General features: G+C 35.3%; 1 protein-coding gene across 10 annotated transcripts in view; it reads left to right on the forward strand.

Annotated features, from left to right (window-relative positions):
- LOC106882836 (uncharacterized) overlaps window positions 1–21376 on the forward strand; it is a 65588-nt gene that overhangs the window by 21182 nt on the left and 23030 nt on the right. For 5 of the 10 annotated variants that reach the window (XM_089361321.1, XM_089361324.1, XM_089361323.1 and 2 more), the window contains 17 exons: window positions 519–593; window positions 1450–1596; window positions 3350–3431; window positions 4341–4439; window positions 5344–5381; window positions 6256–6399; window positions 7462–7582; window positions 8613–8719; window positions 9424–9618; window positions 10688–10801; window positions 11966–12079; window positions 13652–13745; window positions 14846–14920; window positions 16879–16931; window positions 17829–17916; window positions 19011–19148; window positions 19947–20087. In XM_089361321.1, the coding sequence (XP_089217447.1) occupies window positions 519–593; window positions 1450–1596; window positions 3350–3431; window positions 4341–4439; window positions 5344–5381; window positions 6256–6399; window positions 7462–7582; window positions 8613–8719; window positions 9424–9618; window positions 10688–10801; window positions 11966–12079; window positions 13652–13745; window positions 14846–14920; window positions 16879–16931; window positions 17829–17916; window positions 19011–19148; window positions 19947–20087 (1825 nt within the window). The remainder of the gene's footprint in view (window positions 1–518; window positions 594–1449; window positions 1597–3349; window positions 3432–4340; window positions 4440–5343; window positions 5382–6255; window positions 6400–7461; window positions 7583–8612; window positions 8720–9423; window positions 9619–10687; window positions 10802–11965; window positions 12080–13651; window positions 13746–14845; window positions 14921–16878; window positions 16932–17828; window positions 17917–19010; window positions 19149–19946; window positions 20088–21376) is intronic. The other 5 variants (XM_089361327.1, XM_089361328.1, XM_089361325.1 and 2 more) reach the window with 3 other exon arrangements.

Raw genomic sequence — 21376 nt, forward strand, 5'->3', positions numbered from 1 at the left:
GGAGTTGCTTATATGACAAGCTTCCACTCTTGCACATCTGTTGTTCCGCATTTCTTATACACACAAGCAACTAGGAACCAAATTTCACATAATATGTTATGGTTCGTAAGGCAGCACGCTGGCAGAAGCGTTAGCACGCCAGGCAGAATGCTTAGTGGTATTTCATCTGCCTTTATATTCTGAGTTCAAATTCCGCCGAGGTCGACTTTGTGTTTCATCCTCTCGGGGTCAATAAACTAAGTACCAGTTGCTTGCTGGGGTTGATCTAATCGACTGGCACCCCTCCCCAAAGATTTTGGGCCTTGTGCCTAGAGTAGAAAAGAATCTATTGTGGTTAGGGTTAGCGTCTAGGTGTATACTGCATTGTTGTGATATTGATGCAATATTGAAACAATGTTATGTTGTTTGTGTTGTATAGCCCTAGGTCAGCTTAACCAACCTGACCTGCACCAGTATTACAAGGATTCAATTTAAAACCTTATAATTCTTTTGTTTTTTTTTTTGTGTTGTTGCCACAGACTGCATCCTGCAGCAGTTGAAAGTGAACCTTCCTACTTTGATATTGAAACATTTGCAAAGCAAAGAGGCAAACCGTAAGAAAATATTTTTACTAAAGAAAATTAACATTATGTTTTATCTTTTACTTGCTTATTTTATTAGACTGTGGCCATGCTGGGGCACTGCCTAGAAGAATTTTTAATCAAATGAATCAACACCAGTACTTTTTCTTTAAGCCTGGTATTTATTGATCTAAATCATATTTCAGCCATGTTAATGACTTAATCTTAAATGAAGGAGAGTGGAACATTCTTCTGATAGGCTCAAAATAGGTTCAACTGGAGAAGTTTTGTGACACGAACAGATTAATAATATAACAACCATTATGCCATTCTCATGAAACAACTAAAACCTGTTGTTAGCAGATGACCTGGATTACATGGCAGTAATTAATAGAACACTCCTCATTAACATATGTTGCAACACTTCTCTAGCCCCCCCCCCCCACCCACCCACCCACCCACCCACCCACCCACCCACCACCACCACCACCACCTTTATCTGTACATGTTGCAGTAGTCCAGCTGACCTTCATTTGTGTATGGTCAAATGGTCAAAATATTGTTGAAATATTTACAATAAAGCTGGAAACCCTTTTTTTGTTTTTTTAGTGGTGATGGGGGGGGGGGGGTTATTTTTTTTATTTCCAACTTGCTTTGGTGTAACTATCTCAATCATTTAATTTGTTTCACAATAAATTTTCTTGTGTTCTCTTCCTTCTAGTTAATTTATCTCTTTCCATCCCTTCTCATTAACAATAATTATTTTTTATCTATTATTAAAAATTTGGATATGCTATTCAATAAATCAAAGGTAAATAAGCACAGCTGTTTTTCTTTAATCTTCTAAATTTTTCAGTATAATTCATATTTTTATTAATTCTTGTTACAGATCTGATTTAGATATTGATGTGTGGATCAAAGAAATCTGGAATACCTGGAGCAGTGAAATATCTCCAGGCTTTAAAACAGAACTTCTGAACAGGACAGATATCTATGAAGAAATCAAGTTAAACCATTTGTTGCAGTGTACATTTAGGTAATGATATATGTTTAATATTACATTTAATAACTTTGTTAACATTTCAACTGTCAGAGCATAGTTATTTTCTTTCCACTAAAATTCTGATCTGCTTCAAGTCCACAAACGTTTAAAGAATTTGGTAGAGGTTAGGGTTAGGGTTTTATTTTTTTGAAAATTAGCCATGTCAATTTTTACAAGTATTTGTTATGGCAGTGGGATGACTTTCTCACAACAGAGTCTGATTTCATCCCCTAAACTTAGGTTTTCATGCCTTTAGTGTTGAAGCATACAACAGCTTCACAAGCCTTGCTTCTGTCCACAGAATTCTATCAGAACAAATCAAACTCAGCTTGCATGTATGTACAACATCAAAGAAAAAGCAAGCATTTGACTGGTATATCCTGAAAAGGGATACAGATCTGCAGCAAATGTACAGTATCATGGTAAAAAAATGATTTGATGCACTACAAAACAGCTCAGAGTCAATAACCAACCTATACAAACACTTCATCACAGCTAACAGAGAAGCAAATGATAGCACCAAAGAAGTGCTGTTCTAAGAAAAGAGCATCAAGAGTTATTACAGCCAGGCAGAATGTGCAAAGAGCATTGAACTGCTATCAAGAGAATCCTAATGAAGAACACAGGCTGGAACTACAAGCTGCCAAAGCCACTCTTCAAAATGCCTGTGACACCATTCAGGAAGTGTAATTGGATTGCATGATTGCAGTCAAGGCAGCAGATGCAAATTTAATGCACAAGAAAGCTGGAAATTGATAAATGAAATAAGCAGAAGGAAAACAGCTAAGTTGGGCATCATTCATGGAAAGAGCAGAGAGGAGCATGTGCAGAAGTAGGATCAGCACACTTGAGTCAATTGCGTCGAAAGTCTTCCCCTTTGTAAGCAAAGAAGATGACGAGATTCAACCTGTTTTCAATGATCTCACATATAAAACTGGACCATTTGATTTGGAAGGACTTCAGACTACCAAGAATAGACTAAAAGAGGGAAAAACTGCTGGCACTGATGGAAGAGGTGCAATCTGCATAAAATAATACTGGATATTGGGAATAAGCTCTTGCAGAACCAAGAAAGTCTAGATCAGTGGTCTGAGATTGACTTGATACCAATCTCAAAGTCAAGAAATCTCAGGAATTGCATTGTCCAATATCTCACTCCAAGTCATCAACCAAATGGTCCTCAACTGTTGCTTTATAAGCATCTGAGATGAAATGAAAATGGATTTAGAACAAGGTGATCCGCAACATCTCAGATCTCAACCCTGAGGTGTATCATAGAAGGAGTTAAATCAAGACAACTACCTTCCATTATAACCTTTGTGGACTTCAGCAAAGTGTTTGACAGCATCCACCGTTACAAAATGTTCAAGATCCTTTGAGCATATGGCATTCCAGAAAAAACTAGTTCTTGCCATTGTGTTTTTTTGATTGCTATTTCTAGCAAGTTGAGCAGCCACATAGAGATACCCTCTTTAAATCTTTGCAAATTAATCTCTTCAACAAACAATTAAAAAAGAATGATTTATAAAAATTTAGAAATTTGATGAAACATATTTATCAATTATATTAGTGAGGAAGTAGGATAACATATGGAAATATCAATTTATTAATGTCATTATAGACGATGTTAGGGAAACTTTTTTTTAAATATCTCCATGTTTATTTCAGATATTAACATTTTTTACCACTTTAATTTATATTTATTTATATTTTATAACTGTTTTTACTGATTTAATTTTCATTCCAGCCCTAAAATTGCATCTGATATTTCTTTTGATGATTTCCTTAAATCAGCCATCAGCATTGAGTTTAACATAACTGATTACCAGGTAGGTTTAACAATTTACTCTGGTTGTAATCTGAAACCTAAAGAAGCAACTGATGGTTAGTGCCAACAAGTCAATAAAATGGTCACTTGCTACAGTACATTCTTCACTCCTCATTACAACTGACCTTATCAAAATGCCTTTCATATTAACAGTTTTGATTTCTTTATTTACTTAACATTGTTATTAGTTTTGTTAAAAAGTTTGCACTTAAACATGAATCAAGGAACCAGGAAAGTGCTTGTGAGCCTTTGTGGCGCCTCCAAGATTTCTGATTAAAGTTAGAAAATTGATATTTCTTGTAATGGCGATGCCATCAGTATTGATGACACCAATGACAACAAATACGAATTCATTTTTCTTTCCGTTCATCGTTGAGTTTCCTTCATAAAAGGCTACAAATCATACAAAATAAATTCTAGATAGACCTCTTCTTATTCTTATTGCATGCTTCACTGCACAACAGATTGCATCATTTTATTTTCGTTTTTCATTTTATATTGTATTGCCAACATTCTACATAATATTGTATTCAACATTCTATGTAATATTGTACAATATTCTGCATAATATATAATGTACAGTACCTGGTGATGCTATGTTGTATATTTAAACTCTGAGGTATTGTGTGTAACATGTACAGTGTCTAGTGGTACTACAGGTGAAAAGGTGCTTCATATAATAATAATAATAATAATATTTATATTGTGTACAGTACTTAGTGATGTTATGTTGTGTGTGTTGAGGGTTTTTGGTTATGAATTTACATGATTTTTTTTTTATCATTCCCAAACTAGCTGTTGTTTTTTCTGCTGTTATTATTTTTATTATTAAATATGTTGATTTCATGCCACAAAACTTGGTAACTATGGAAATAAATCTGTTAATAAGCCATTTGTTTCTTCCTTTCAGACACTAATGGAGGAAATTGAATATCTCAGTAAAAAGATCCTTCATTGTGTCCCACCTTCTACAGACGATGTTTATAAACGAGGAATCCTTTATTTAAAGGTATACACACACACATATAGCAATAGGGTTAATAAGATTATCCTGACATGCAATTTCCAGAGAATTAACACTTCTCACCCGTCAACCAACAAAGAAGGCTCGATAGCCATCTCTGTTTCAATCAAACACAAACTACGACTTAGCTAAAATAGTCAGGCTGATTTGCATATATTGACATGTTTCAGTCTTGCTAGACCACTTCAGCGAAGCATATTTTACCATTGTACATTATATTCACCCCTCAGTAAGGATTATGTGGATTCATGTAGAATGCTAATTTGTAATCATCAGGGTTTGTTTTGTATAGGCATTCTCTCTACTCCTGAAGGGTTTTTATAATGGGAAATGCATTTCCCACTCACTTCCATCTAATATGGTAATCAATGGAAAAATAAGTTGTAGAATTGTTTTATTTTATTTTTTTAATCTAAGAAAGGGTATTGTCCAAAGACTTTACAAGACTTTTCACATTTGTGAAATTGTTGGCTGTCACAGCTCAGTCAAAGGCTGACCTGGCACTAAGCCAACAATTTCACAAATGATCATCCATCTTTCTTTGTATGTCAGGGATTGTGTTGAAGCAAGCATATCCTTCTTTTTAAAGATGGTAATGTGTGATTTCATTATTCTCTTTAGCAAAGTATAAAAGTTTACTCATTGGCTCCATATATATGAGGCCAATATCACTGGTGTCTACTTAATAATGTCTATTGAGAGGGTGGAAAGGGATTTCCTACCCTAGAAAAGAAGGATTTCTGTAAACTTTTTAGTGCAGGGTTTGATGAGTTGCAAAGATTAGGTTTGGCAGTTCATAGGAACAGGAACCATTATAGTTAATTTATAAAATTTGCTGTTGTTCCATGACATTTCCAATAAAATAATGTGAAATTGTTTAATTTTATAGACCGGAGACTTTGAAGCATCTCTTGAAGATCTTAACTGGTAGGTTATCAGGTGTTTTGTCTTGTTACTTAAATTGGTGTAAATTAAAAAAATTTTTCCTAAACTGGTAAAGCCCAGCTCGTAATACACTTCTTGTTACAATTTCTTTTCCATTTTTTATTGATTTATTTATAATTATATGTAAATATTGATTTCTAATCAAGACACACCTCAAATTTGGGAGATAGATTCCAGTAGTTGAATAGTACTTCATTTATTGTCTCTGGAAGGATGAAAATCACAGTTAATCTCACAGAATTCGAACTGAAAATGTAAAAGATCATAACTCAATACCCTTATACGAGTCCTGCGAATATCCTCCCTTTAATTGACTTCATAAGGCCAGAGATTTTCATAGACAAATTGATACCAATACATGACTAGTGCTTCATTTTATCTAACCCCCCCCCCCCCCCCCCCCGCTGAAAAGATGAATGACAAATAGCTCTCACCAAGAATTGAACCCGGAACATAAAAATTCATATCTAAACACTGCATTTTGCCCAATGTTCTAACCAAATATTTGTTTATTTTTCCGGTTAAATCTACCCAATCTCTTCTTTTTTGACAGGGTGGTGGTGGCCATCTCTAAATGCAGTTTGTTTATCAAGGAGGTGGGGGGTGCACATGTTTTAAGAATTACAATACTGACTGTCTGTAACATAACATCAACCTTGAACACACTGTCTACACAGGCACAAACACCCTCTATTCATAGAAGACATACATTTCTAAGTATCAATATTGATGTAAGAGATACTTGTTTAAGTATGAACATATAAAATAACTTCTACCATTCTACTAACCCACTGCTTTCTTATGTTTCAAACTGAACACAGACATTAATTGTATCCCTGTTTCACATTAAATTTAGGGTCATCAAAGAAGATCCCGGGTATATGAAAGCATATTGGCATCGCCATTTGATCTATATTTATAAAGGCTCGTATTTACCTGCGTTGGATGATCTAAAAGTTATTGCAGAAGAAAGAATATCCTATGAATTATACATGGCTTTGTGAGTTTTCGCTGACACTTTTATTAATTTTCATCCCATTAGTCTGAAGGAAGAGGGGTTCCTGGCTCCTTTGTGGGTCTCTTTCTCTTGAATTGTTGAAGTTTTATGTGTGGAGTTAAAAGACTCTGACCTTCTGCTTTCTTCACTCATTCACCAACCTCTTTACAGAGTTCACTGAGTTGCTTTCTTCACTCATTCACCAACCTCTTTACAGAGTTCACTGAGTGCATTTCATTGGCGTCTTGTCACAAAGGATTGCCTTGTACACTGTAAGAAGAATGAGTACTTAACCTGTCAAAGATGGGTATTTTTATTGGAGTGAATATGAAAAGGAGAGCTAGAATGGGTGGGTGAAGGGGGGAATAAGGGTATAAACTGATTGGGGTGATAAGAGAGAGACAGACAGATAGGGATGGGCGACCCAGGGTCGAGTGTGTGATGATTGGCAATACAAAAAGGGATGAAGATTGGTTAAAAACAGGTGTCATGCATAATCCTTATGATGGGCAAGAGAGGTAAAGTGATGAGCAGTTTCTGCGAAATTGGTGAGTAACAAGGAAGTGAGTGGTGGGGGGCATGTGAGGAAGGGAAAAGTGTAGGGAGGCAATAAATGTAAACTTGACAGGAGACACACACACACACACACACTTACATATGCATGTACACATACACATATGCAGATCCCAGATTCTGTCACAACCCCTATTTTTAACATGTATTTAACCATGCTTGCATGAGGGTCACGTATTCTCCACTCTAGCGTATTTCCAACATCATGAAGTCAGTCTTGAACCAGAAACCTTTATTTCTAAACTAAGGATAACTTTTAATAACGTTATCCTTCAGGCCACCAATATAATGAGGACGGAGATATTGAAAATGTCTCCACTTGTAAAGATGGAGTTACTTCACAATACTGTACTCAACTCGTCTCATAATCAAATTAAGTTTGATTCATAATTAAGCAAAGAAATAATAAAAGGATGTAAGACATGCATCCAAGTTTTTTCTGTTTTTTTTTTTTATTGTATTAGTAACTTGCTTTTATAAATTTCATTCTAGGGGTTTAGTTTATGCTAAACTAGAGGAACCAGCAAACTCAATTCATAATTTCTCCAATGCTATCCAATGTAACCCTGCTGATGACCTGGCTTACCTTTATAGAGCTCAACTCTACCAAATGGTAAGGAATCAAACAAGAACGCTTTCCAACATAAAACTGATTGATAATATTTGGTATGAATATTTTAGTTTTAGTTCATATGTTGTAGAATATTTAATACGGGAGTCAGGCAAAGCTTTTAGGGACTATTTAGGAACACTCTGTAAATTGACAGTCATTTCAGTCTTGGAATGTGGTAAGTATCGTTTTGTTGGTGTGACATTTTATACATGACTGCTCGCTGCAAGCATTAATTATTTAATGCAATGATATTTCTTTGAAGTCATCAGTTGAGATTTCTATCATGTGTTGCCAAAGGATTGATGACACTATACATGATATATTTTATGGTAGCTGCAATTTTTTGAGAATTTCTACTGGTTACTGATATTCCATATAACTAAGTCTATGATAGTTGCAATATCCTTAAAAATTCTTACAATGAATTTGGAATCAAAAACTCTTTGTAACTTCTTCATGATTGTTCTATTGTGAAAGATGTTTTTTTTTTTCTTATAATTCTTGAAATATTCTTTTTATAGAAATAGGGATTAAACCTTAGAATATTCTGAAAAACAGAGACCATACCATTGACAGGTCAAATATTACACAGTATATACCCTATAAATACAATCTGGAATGGTTATTTTTATAAAAACCTGTTTATTTAATAGTTTACCACATAGCAATTGTTTTACATTATTTTAGAAATATTTCTCTCAACAAAATTTCTAATATTCCCCCAAAATATCCTTCTATAACATGTGGTGTCCCCAAGCAGATAGTTAATATAAGGGAGATAATCATTTCTTCAGTGATCTAGCAGGAGAGTTTGAAATCAAGAAGGAAAAGATAGAATACACATCTTTTCTTTTTTCTCCCCCCCCCCTCTACTCATTACAAAGATCTTAAAATTTCTAGTCAGTGGTAACTATGTATAGCACTATATCATTCATTTTAGAAATCTTCTGCATGACATTACCTGAACTATATCAATGAAACATTTTATAAAAACAAGACATTTCTTATATTTTTCTCTAATATATTCCAGGGGGGATACATTCAAGCAGCAATAAGTGATTATCAGAATGTTATTGATCTTCATCCTCTTAATTCTGTAATTATCTTGAAACATGCTACACTTTCAATGAAGATTAGGTAAGTAGGGAAGCTATTCTTTTATTAGTTGAAGTTGTTGGATCCTGACCATACTGGGGCATAATGCCTTCAAAGGCTTTCACTTTGATTGTTGGGGAAATAAAAACTATGGAAACCTATTGGAAGGATCATTGCTGTTGTGATATGGTAGACTTAGACCATCACCTAGTCTAACACAACGCCCACCACTTGGTTCTTTAGCAGAGCCTATTCTATTACAAGCATTTATTTCATCTATGCCTCCAACTGACGGATAACTTTCTCTTGGGCTCTGATAACGCCTACGGCTGCTGGCTTATATTTTTTCACTCAACCATTAACAGAAAGAAATGGTTCTAAATGTGATGGTCATATTTGGAAAGCCACTGGTTTTAGGTTTGCTCAATCAGGTCTGACCTGGGCCTAAACAACAGCAACAACATTCTCCCTCTTGTAATCAAAATTCACTGGATTAATTTGTCTATAAAACTTATTTCTAACATCAGGGAGCTGTATAGTCAATTATATTGACCCTGGGATATGACTGGTACTATATTTTATCAACTCCAGAAAGATGGAAAACAAAGTTAGCTTCATACTGAACCCTGAATGTAAAGGGATGGAACCTACATTTTATCCAATGCTGTAATTATTCTAGCTCCTTATAAAGACGGAAGCTCTATTTTCTAGATTTTTGTTTATTCTGTTTTTTCTCATCATTCCAGAAAGTGGAATCTGGCACTGGCAGATTTTGATAAGTTAATAGAAATATCTTTGAACGGTAATTATATTTTACAACGAGCTAAAATTTATATAGAATTAAAGAAGTTTCAATTGGCTCTAAAAGATTTATGTGATGCCATCCATCTGGATCCAAATTCCTGGGAAGCCTATTATCTCCGTGGTTACCTACTGAAAAGGTACAGTATTGACAATTCGTTTGTAATTTCAGAATATATTTACATAACTCTTTTTTTGAAGACAAGACTTTCATGCAAAAGTTGTTAACATCCAGTGAAAAGCAGGTCCTCAGTGAAACAAAGAAGCTTCAATTTGGTCGTTAGGTGTACCAGAAATTGCAGCCAAATCTCCTTCTGTCCGGACAGATGATTAATAAGAATAGAACAAGTCTACCATTCCTTGCAAAACAACGTCTCTTCACTGTCAAAGAATTCAATGTCTTTGCCAGACTATCACACTTTAGCTGTTGTGTTCTTATAGAACAATATTACTACTGCTAATACCTTTTGAGGTACACCCTATGAAAGAAGAATTTGCTCTATTTGCTCTGTCAATGATTGTGACAGTTAAAATCTAACAGTTGACCAATTTTTCTTGAACTCATTTTGGTTTTTGCATAAGACCTTGACTTCAGGTTGCATATTGTTCAGCAACAATTTGTTGTAAATATTCGTAGCTCTTCTTATGTGAATAATCCCTCCATAATTTTTATCCATACCTAAATTATCTTTCTTGAGAAATGTAGAAATACAATTCCCAGTCCATTTTTCAATTGGGTTTTAATGAAGTTTTGCATTACAAAGTTGAGGGAGAGTATCATTGTATACTTCCATCTACCAAACTTCTGGTGGTATATTATCAATGAAACAGACTAATACATGTCTATCAGATTATATTTGCCCTCCCCACATCACAGGAATAAGATTTTGGTGTTGTAAACGTGCGAATTATTTAGTTATCTCCCCTTAGATTTAAACATTTTTTTGTTTGTTTTTTTAGAGCTTACTTTACGTAAATATTGCTTTCAATTTTTCATACCACATAAGGGCCTTTGCACTTACTTCAGTTTATGATACTTTAATTAGTATCTTACACTCACTTCATTATTATTCTCATCACTACAAATATATTCCCCCACTCCACCTCAGACGTTCTAGTTTTATTGTGTAATGTAACACATTAAGATATTTGTCAGATATTACAGCAATGTGTGTCTTTTAATGATTTTCTTTTGTATTTTCATTTCAGGCACAATATAAAGCAAGCTGTTTCAGATTTTAGTTTAAGTTTATTTCTGAATGATAAGCAAGAAAACATGACCTCTTATTATCAAAGAGGTCAGCTCTATATGAAACTTGAACTGTAAGTATAAAAAAGATTATTTTTTTATAATAGCTTCGTCAGATAAGAAGAGCTATACCATTGCCACTTTTCAGTGTCTTTGAGGCTGGTTGGATGAAAAGAGAAAACTTGAGAGTTCAATTGGGGTTCTGCTACATATAAGGCACTTTGGATTGTGCCTTAAATTTCAGCTCCTTAAAAATAGTATCTGTATAGTAGTTGGTTGCATGAATTTAGCCGATAAATTTCCCCTTTTAAATGTATATATACAGTTTTTATCGGGGATTTTTTTAACAAAAACAGAATGAATCGTTCACATTACAGAAATTTGATAAAGCAAAACAGTTCAATAGACCAAAATATTTCTCCATCAGTTCCAGTAATAACTCACCGTCATCATTTTACATCTGCTTTCTATGCTGGCTCAGATTCGATGGATCGTCATAGTTTAAATCAGTTCTTTTATATGGGGTCACTTCTTAAATCATACAAATACTAATACCACAGACTTTGATTTTAAACCTACTACATGACTTTAGTTATTGCAATTTGTCTGAAAGACTTGTACAAATATCTAAAACAGAGGTTTGAGCAGCAAAACATTGTAACTCTTTCATTATTCTACTCTCCTGTAAGGGTTAGGGTTAGGGTTAGGCAGAACGGTTAGCACGCCAGACGAAATGCTTAGAGTATTTCGTCTGTCTTTATGTTCTGAGTTCAAATTCTGTTGAGATCGACTTTGCCTTTCATCCTTTCAGGGTCGATTAATTAAGTACCAGTTGCGTACTGGGGGTCGATCTAATCAAATGGACCCCTCCCCAAAAATTTCGGGCCTTGTGCTTAGATTATTCTACTCTCCTCCCCTTCTTTCCTCTCTTTCCCTTCTCTCCTCCTCCCTGTCCTCTTCTACTCTCTCTCTACAGTTTTCCTCTTCCTCTCCCCTTCCTGCTATTTTCTACTCTTCTCCCTTTTCTTCTTCCATCTCTCCTCCTCCTCTTCATCTTCTCTTTGACTATATCAAAGGTTTTAGAAAACCCAATTGTCCAGAAAATGTCTCATAACCCTAACCCTACCCATCTTGATCTCGTTATATCTGTCACCCATGGCAATTGCTAACTGTTATGATGATTATTATTAAAATGATGGTTAAAATTCCATTTATGATTCTCTATTTTTCTCTTCGAGCATTCATCAAGCCATCAGTGATTTCCTGTGTATTCTTCAATTTCAACCAAACCATGTAAATTCTCTGCTCACTTTGGGACATATTTATTCAAGATACATCCAAAATTATAAGAAGTATGTTCAATTCTTTGCTCAAGCGATCTACTGCAAAATTATATCCCATGACTAACAACAACATAAAAAATAGAGTTCTGGTTTTTTTTTTAAAGTTTGTAGAAATTTTTTTTAATAATGCCAGTGTTTCCTGTATAGCTATATATGTCTCTCCCTCTCTCTTTCTTTCTCTCCCCCTCTCTCGCTCTCTCTCCGTATGTGTGTATATATATATATATACATACATACACACACATACACACACATACACCATATTTTCCAGCTTATAAGGCATGCTTTTTACCCAACAATTCCCACAAAACCTCACCCTGCACCTTATATGCTGAAGGTCAGGCTTTGGAGAGGCTTGTGCAACTGACAAGTGTTAATTTTAGTGCTACAGTAAGGCCTGAAGTATAAATTAAAAATACATATGTAGCTATATTAGGAAATTACAGATAAATTTATTCAGTATATATTAAGCAAATCTGTATCCTCAGTAGTTGTGTGCTTGTGTTTGTATGTATGAGAGGATAGCTATCAGTATTGCTGAAACAAAAGTGGTGATATTTGTTAATGTTAAGGTAAGTAACTTAGCCAAGAATAACTGCTTACCAAAGGACATCAGCCTAAATTTTCATGGTTCCTATACATGGAAATGTGTGAAATATTCAGTTCTGGGATTCAGAGTTGGCTGCAGTTGTTTTTTGTTGTTTTTTTTTCTGCAGATTAGGCCTGCCACAATTGGGATGGACCTTATAGGCCTGAAAATATGGTGTGTATGTGTATGTATATCTATGTGTGTGTGGTCAAAAGTGATAAGCATTCCTTTGTTGGACATCCATTAATGCCATATCGCCTAAAGAAATGAATCTGTGAAGATGATCAACCCAAAGACCACGGACACTACTGACCGCACTGTAATCATCCCAGAAACACAGACCGTGATCTTAAGAGACATGTGATTTGTGGAAACGTGCATAGCAATGCATTAAATGTTTATAAATTCCATCCAAAGACTATTGTTATTATTATTATTATGGCTCAGTGGTTAGAGCGTCAAGCTTACGGTCGTGAAGTTGTGAGTTTGAATCCCAGACTGGGCTGCATGTTGTGTTCTTGAGCAAAACACTTTATTTCACGTTGCTCCAGTTCACTTAGCTGTAGAAATAAGTTGCAACATCATAGGTGTCAAGCTGTATCGGCCCCTTTGCCTTTCCCTTGGATAACACTGGTGGCATGGAGAGGGGAGGCTGGTATGCATGGGCGACTGCTGGTCTTTCATAAACAACCTTGCCTGGACTTGTGTCTGGGAGGGTAACTTTCTAGGTGCAATCCCATGGTCAGTCATGACCGAAGGGGTCTCAGCATTGTTATTATTATTATTATTATTATATATACATACATACACAAGCACGCGCACGCATACATACACATACACAGCAATGCACTACATTAGTTTCATATAATAGCTGAAACCCTAGTACTTGGTGCTGCAACCACAATGTATCCTCAATTCTGACTGATAATCAGTCAAACAATAACATTTATGTATTTCTGTCTCATTTTTAGTAATTTTTTTCTATTCGGCAGAGCTTTAATGTATTACACACATGTAATAAACTTGGAACCGACATCTATTAGAGGTTATTTCTCCCGTGCTCAGGTTTATCAAAAACTTGAACAGGTAAATATTGGAAGTATATTTTGATGGCTTGTAACTTATTAATCTAATGAGAATGACATATTCTGAATATGAATATCTTGTTTTAAAGTGTTTGTTATATTTTAAAAGTTTCAATTCTGACTGGAAGATTGATATTGATGTTGTTTTTGTAAATCAACAACCAGAAACGAGGTGAGTCTTCAGTTGTGTTGCTTTGAATGACTTCATGGAAACCTGTTATTTAGCCCCAGGTCAACCTTGATCTAACCTCTGAACTAACAGTTCTTCTATTCATAATCATCCACACTATCATTCAAAGGTTACTTAGGGCTACATTATCTGATGTTTCTTTTTCAAAATAATAGATTATTGCTTGACCTCGATTTGACTATTATTTCCAGCAGGCCAACCAACCACCAAGAAGTTCTTCCATTGGCTCGTGGGCACTAAATAATTTAATATTGTTTTATCAGAGAATCACAAAAATGGCATTTAAATATAGATGTTCACCATCTATTGTAACTCTACCCTTTTAGCTGGACCATTATGGTTGATAAGCATCAAGAATGAAACTGTCAACTGTTGAGTCACTTTTGTGATTTTCTGCTGGTTACTGAAATAAATATCTTCTTAGTGATGCCAGGAGAATAGTGGTAATTCTTTTATGAATCTTAGAGGATAATGAAGCATGCAGATCAGATCTTTTTCTTTAAAAGTTAAAATCCTAAAAATCTCTGTTAAGTCTTGAAACAATATTAGAGAAGAGAATCAATCACGAAGTTAATCCATGTTCCATCAGAAAATTAAAGGCAGTTTCTAAATCAATGAAGAATACATTAATTTCAGATCTAGTTGGTTTGGCTGCCAGCAAGGTCAATTTTGCTTTCCCTTCCATCATTCTGGGATCAGTGAAATAAATTTCTAGAGTTAATTTATATTCTTATAAGGCATCATAGATTTGAATGGAATCATAATAGAAGAGACACCAGAAAGATGAAAAACAAAGTTGAGCTCAGTGTGATTTGAACTCAGAACATATGAAGGAGGAGAGAGAGAGACACTTAAGTCTACAAAAGTTACAATTCTGTATGAGTACAGAGCCATGTTTTGTGTCTTTACAGTACTCTGATGCCTTGAAAGATCTCATCATTGTAATTCATATTCAGCCCAATAACTATAGAGGCTACCTTCATTTGGTAAGTTTTTAAAAAAATTATATTTGTGTACTATTGATTAATTGCATATATAGTTGTTGAGTACAGCTATGGCCCTATCGTTAACAAGTTCATTTTGTGGTTTTAAGTTTGATCACATAATGTAGCTTCTTGAGCAAAGAAAGTCAGTAAAATTTGATAAATCGAAACTGTGTAGAAATCCATTGGGAGGAGCATTCTTTTCATTGGATGCAAAACTTGCTTTTTACTTGCCATGGGTTGAACTCTACTAGAGGCAGCCTTCAGGTCAGGTTTCCAGCTTCAGGACCTCCTCTGTGGAAACGGTTCACTTGTTACCACAAAAAGAGATAAATATCTCGTTACCAAGATACAAAGATCAATGACTGACTGGAAATACACCAATAATTCAAGGAATATAACAATACGACCGTCTTGTGGAAACGGTTAGTTTATTAACACAAAAAGAGATAGATATGTACAGTTGATTTGTCTCCTTCAAGTGCAACAACTCTTTTTATCTGTTTGATCATAAATATGTCCAGAAGTTCATTGTAGGAATTGTTATATAATGGCTGCGGCCTTTTTCTTCTCTTCAACTGGTTGTTTTCATCTAGATGTCTGAACCTCGACTCACTAATCATTGACAATCTTAGCTTTTGTATACAATATTTTGTTCTGTGTTTATTTTTAAATTTGCTAACACTATTAATCATGACATCAACCCCACTACAAAAAACAATTTCTAAAATACACATCACAACTTTCTTCCATCCATCTTCGGGACCCTAAAAAGAGAGTTACGAAGACTGTTTTTCTTCCTTTAGTTCAGTCATTAAGAAAAAAAACAAATGTTTAGAATATTGGAATATTGTTTGATATGTAACAATATGTTTGAAAGAGATGGTACAATTAAAAACTGTTTGGTTCTCAATGGAATAAGTCTACCTTGATCGATAATGAGTAAATGACAATGTTTCTAAACAGAAATAGTTACTAGAATGAGGTGGTGGCAGTAGAATTAGGGGACATTGGGCTGCTACATAAACTCCTTTTGTTCTTTATATATTTTTAATGGCTTAGTGATGGAGGAAAGACAATATTCAGGACTATTTTAGGGATTTTTGAGACTGGTGAGAAGGCAGAGCCCTGAATGTTTTCCACAGACTAGAGATTATTAAAGACCTCGGGGTACCAGGTTGTGGTGTTAAACTCTATATTCTTGTTGTTTAATGTTAACCTTTGACAGCAAAATTGGCAAAGTTGATAAGAATGTTGGATGGAATACTTTGTGGTATTTGTTCTGACTTTCTATGTTCTGAGTTCAGATCACAGTGAAATCAAGTTTGCATTTCATACTTTCACACCCAATTAAAGGAGTACCAATAGAGGATAAGTTGATTACTTGTGCTGTCTGTTCCAGGTGTTTATTGTTCTAACAGCAATGCATGCCTGCAATGACACTAGTGCCAAGCTGTATTTTGGCCCATGTCAGAGGTATTTCTGTTGGATAAACACCAAACATTCATGGACAACTGCCAATCTTAAAAACATCTTGCTGAGGCCTGCACATACATGCACAGTCTACATAAAATGAACTGTTCCGCTAAATGCATCCAAACGCCAGCTAGTGGTGTTCAACAAGGACTGTAGAGTCCATTCATTAGGTTTCCACACAGTTCCTATTTATTTCACTCACAAAACTTAAGATCAGCTCTGGACCACAGTATTTATTTATGAAACTTTGTGTTCAAAGTTCAAACCCCACCGTTAACTTTGCATTTTTTCTGGATTTAATAAAATAATTAGCAGTCAAATATTGAGGTTGATTCAATTAATTGGAGCCCCACCCCAATCAACAGAGTTGCTTTGTGCCATGTTTAAAGCTATTATTGATTTCATGAAACTCCTTTTGTGCTTTTTATTTATTCATCTTTCTGTTGCTTATACATTTGAATTTTTCTTTTGTGGAAACTTTTCAGGGTTACATAAATTTAAAGCTGGGCAACTTTGCCTTGTCACATGCTTTCCTTAGGTAAGTGAGTTTTCAGTTTTTGCACACCAAGTGCAACATCTGTGTTTAGCAGAATTGTTAAATGCTTCATTGGAAGACAGATGGCAAATGAGTAGGATTAAATTATATATATGTGCTCTTTTACTCTTTTACTTGTTTCAGTCATTTGACTGCGGCCATGCTGGAGCATCGCCTTTAGTCGAACAAATCAACCCCAGGACTTATTCTTTGTAAGCCTTGTACTTATTCTATCAGTCTCTTTTGCCGAACCGCTAAGTTACGGGGACGTAAACACACTAGCATCGGTTGTCAAGCGATGGTGGGGGAACAAACACAGACACACAAACACATACATATATACATATATACAACGGGCTTCTTTCAGTTTCCGTCTACCAAATCCACTCACAAGGCTTTGGTCGGCCCGAGGCTATAGTAGAAGACACTTGCCCAAAGTGCCACGCAGTGGGACTGAACCCGGAACCATGTGGTTGGTAAGCAAGCTACTTACCACACAGCCACTCCTGCGCCTATGTATATATATATTTTACAACACTTTTCCTTTAACGACCCAATAATGTGATCCCCAGTTTGTGGGATCACATGATCCCACAAACTCTCCTTATTTGAACACCCTGCACTATGGTAAATGGGACATTGTTGGTGTGGTACAGAGGCCTCATGATGTTAACAACTCGTTTGACTCTGCCATCATGGAGATGGAGTGTGGTGTCGGTGGTGGCTTATTTGATTCTGGTATGAAGTTGTGTGTGGTTATGTGGAATGGCTTGTTTCTTTGATGTATTTATTTTAACACATCTCACCCCCATTTCTTTTTTTTTTTTTGGTCTAAGATACTCTCAGTTATCTGACACAACCTGTATTCTTGTTCTACATGTCTTTTTATCACACTTTTAGTTTGGCTGCTGAAAGAAGTTCTGAAACTGGCATTGGTTTAACTTCGGAAATGTCAATGGTTCATTTATTTCTCGGAAATATTTCTACTGTAAGTTCATTGACCCTGTTTAATGCTGCTGCTATTGTTGTTGTTGTTGTTGTTGTTGGCGGCTGTGGCGGCATTGCTGCTGCTGTGGCTGTTATAGTTGTCATGGTTACTGCTACTGTTGTTTAGCCCTAGGTTGTCCTTGACTGAAGGGACCAATGATATGATGTCCCAGACACACTCATCCCACTTGGGACCACATTATCCAATTTTCTCCTCATTCATTTCAAGACTGTAATTTCAGTGAGATTTAGCTACAGTTTTGCACCAGTCTTGTATCAATTAGAGAATCCTATTACAGTGTTTTGTGTTTTCTGAAAGCAATTGGTCCAAATGAAACTTCCAATTACATTTTAAAGTAAATGTCTGATGTACTAATTTATATGAAATGATTTAACAAAAAAAAAAATTAAAAAAAACGAAAAACTAAATCCTGTTTATAAATTAATAAAGGACTGAACCAGTGCGTGTGTTTATTTTCCGGCATAATGCCTCTCCCAAGGTTTAATCGTATTTCTTTCAACACACATATCCACATCAAGAATCTTGCACACGAAATACACATACGAAATATATATATATATATATATATATATATATATATATATAATTTTTCAAAGTAAACTCTGTAATCGTTACCAATATAGCATAAGATTTCACCTCAAAGGATCATTGATTAGATTCCTTAAGGATCTTTCTCATTGTTTATATTTCCAAAGTTTCAAATTTATACATTTAAAAAGGAGAGATTCAACACTGGATTTATATATCCTAATTCTTCATTCAATGTAAACATTTCTGTGTTTGACTATATTCAACCATTAATAAGTTAAATATATTAATCGTCTCACACGTCAGCAGGAATGATTTTCATTAGAACAAAAAACCAAAAGAAAACATAATGAATCGATCGAACAAATCAAATTTTAAAAAACTATACCATTTTCCGTTAAACATGAGGTCTAAATGTTTACATTGAATGAAGAATTTGTATATATAAATCCGGTGTTGAATCTCTCCTTTTTAAATGTATAAATTTGAAACTTTGGAAATATATATATATATATATATATATATACACACACACCTTATTTCAGGCACTTGATATTCTAAAGTACAACATTATCAAAGACCCATGTTCGATTCCACTGCTCCAAATGTTAGCCAAAGTTCAGATAGTAGACTTCCGTTACCGCGAGGCTCTTCAAACCTATTTCTTAATGAAAGATATTATGGTAAGTCAAATACACAAATATTTTTCAGTACAGCAATTATTTTCTACTAGAGAAATGTTTTCTAAACATCTTATTTCATAGAATAGGCATACAATAATATTGCCATGGTTACAAGCCTCCAACAGGCAACCCACGCCAGCATGAAACATGTACATTAAACAATGATGGTGATGATGATGATGATGATGATGATAACAATTCCAAGGGATTGTTTAGTGCTTTTGCTGATATAAATACATCAATGAAGCACACACACACAATATCTGATAGTCCTGCATCTTTGTCATCACCATCCAGATTTATATCAATACAAAACCTCATCTGTGGTCAGTTCATTTGTATAAACTCATCTGTGTGTTTCTATTTACTGAATGCTTCTGATTTAGCATTTATCTCTGATCTTTCAAAATCTTGCTAAAACCTGAGTCTTTTTTCAGTGGTGCAGAGGCCACACCTTTCACTGCCAGTTACATAAGATCTAACAGCTTTCAATAATTCTTTTGTTGATATTATAATTCGCAGATGTTTCTTTTGAAAACCAGATGTAACTCAAGAGCCTTGTTAACTTTCTTCGTCTATCAATCTTCCTGAAGAAAGAGGTGTGACTATAAACAGCATAGCACTTGAGGGTGATGTAAAGGTTCAGGTCTTCCTATTTACCATTTACTTCATATATAGTGGCCCCTGTATTGCAGGATCCATTCAGTAGGGTTAGGGTTAGGGTTGTAATGTTGTTTCTACTTGTTGGTACTAGAAATAATATAAAATACAATTAATTAAAAAGGATTTCTTTTACAGAAACCAGAAAAGAAAATCTGGCCAGAAGGAGCTGATGATCTGTTTTATGATATCGGACGAGTCCATATGAAACTGGAGGAGTACGAGGAGGCATTCAATGCTTTTAATCAAGCTCTCAAGATAAACCGATGTCATAAAGATGTAAATATTTTTCATGTTTAGTTCTTTTTCCAGAACTGTGATTTGTCACTGTTGTTGATGTGGATGAAGATATTTTTTTTCTTTTTTGTCATTGTTGTTTAACCCCTGGTCAGTACTGATCCAGCAGACCTGTGATCTAAAACAGTGAAGCTATGACCATCTTGACTTTTATGCATTGTGTACCATTGACTACATTATCCAATGTGCCTTTTTCTTAAGATGGTAGAGTATAACCTGAGGGAGATTAAGCTGTAATTTCTAGCAGTTCAAGAAGGCTCTTTCATTGATTTAGTCATGTGACCTATATTATGAGCATGTGTCTAGGTGAATCTAGAGGTGAATTAATCATAATGGTACCAGACGTCTTTCTCTTTGTAATGTCACAATTCTTTATATCATTACCTCACTGTTAGAAATTCCATCTTCTTGCAGAAGAAGCAACACATGCATCCCAAATTCAGACAGACATCTTATTGACTCCATTATGGTCAAGTCAGCAAACTTCAAAGATGTTCTGCTCATCCATGCAATGTGGGGAAACGACTGTTGGAGAGACCATTGTCTAATACTAACAAACACCAGACCACAATGTGTGAGCCCCTTATGACACAAACATCAAATATCAAGAAACATGATTACTGCAAGCTTGACCAGATATTGATGCAATGACTTTCATCACTTTCTGGCTATCAAACTAAAATCTTGAGAGGGGAAGCATTGGAGGAGGAGGTGACTTTGTGCCAGGTGATGAAAGGTTAGAGTGTGACAGAGAGACAGAAACAAGTGTCTTGTTGTAGAGGAGAGGTACACGGTTACTCAGTCCGAGAGAGAGAGAGAATGATTCAAGAATGAGGACAGAAGCAAGTGTGTTGCTGTAGGGGAGATAGATAGTTACCCAGTGAGCAGGAGAGAGATGGTACTGAAGTAGCAGGGCATACTCATATAGAACAGGGATCAGGATATAAATGGAATGGTAGAGTAGAACAAAAGAGAGATAGATAGTGGCATAGCACCAGGGTGTACCCTCTGAGTATGAGGGTCAGAATACAAATGGTAGGGTATTGCCAAAGGTGCATGAGTAGGAAGTATAGATTTCACATGGATGCAAAGAGTGTTGGGGGTGGAAAATGCAGTGACTGGTGAAACCTGGGTACATAGAGGGGGTGGAGGTACAACAGTGAGGACAGGATTGGGGAGCAAGAGATATGCATAAGCATAGTCATGAAAAGAGGAAATGTGAGGAAGAGAAGAGATGAAGTTTGGTTGGCTGGGACAGAGTGTGGGGAAAG

This window comes from Octopus bimaculoides, chromosome 13 (genome assembly GCF_046866305.1).
Source record: "Octopus bimaculoides isolate indiv1 chromosome 13, ASM4686630v1, whole genome shotgun sequence".
NCBI classification, from domain to species: Eukaryota; Metazoa; Mollusca; class Cephalopoda; order Octopoda; family Octopodidae; genus Octopus; species Octopus bimaculoides.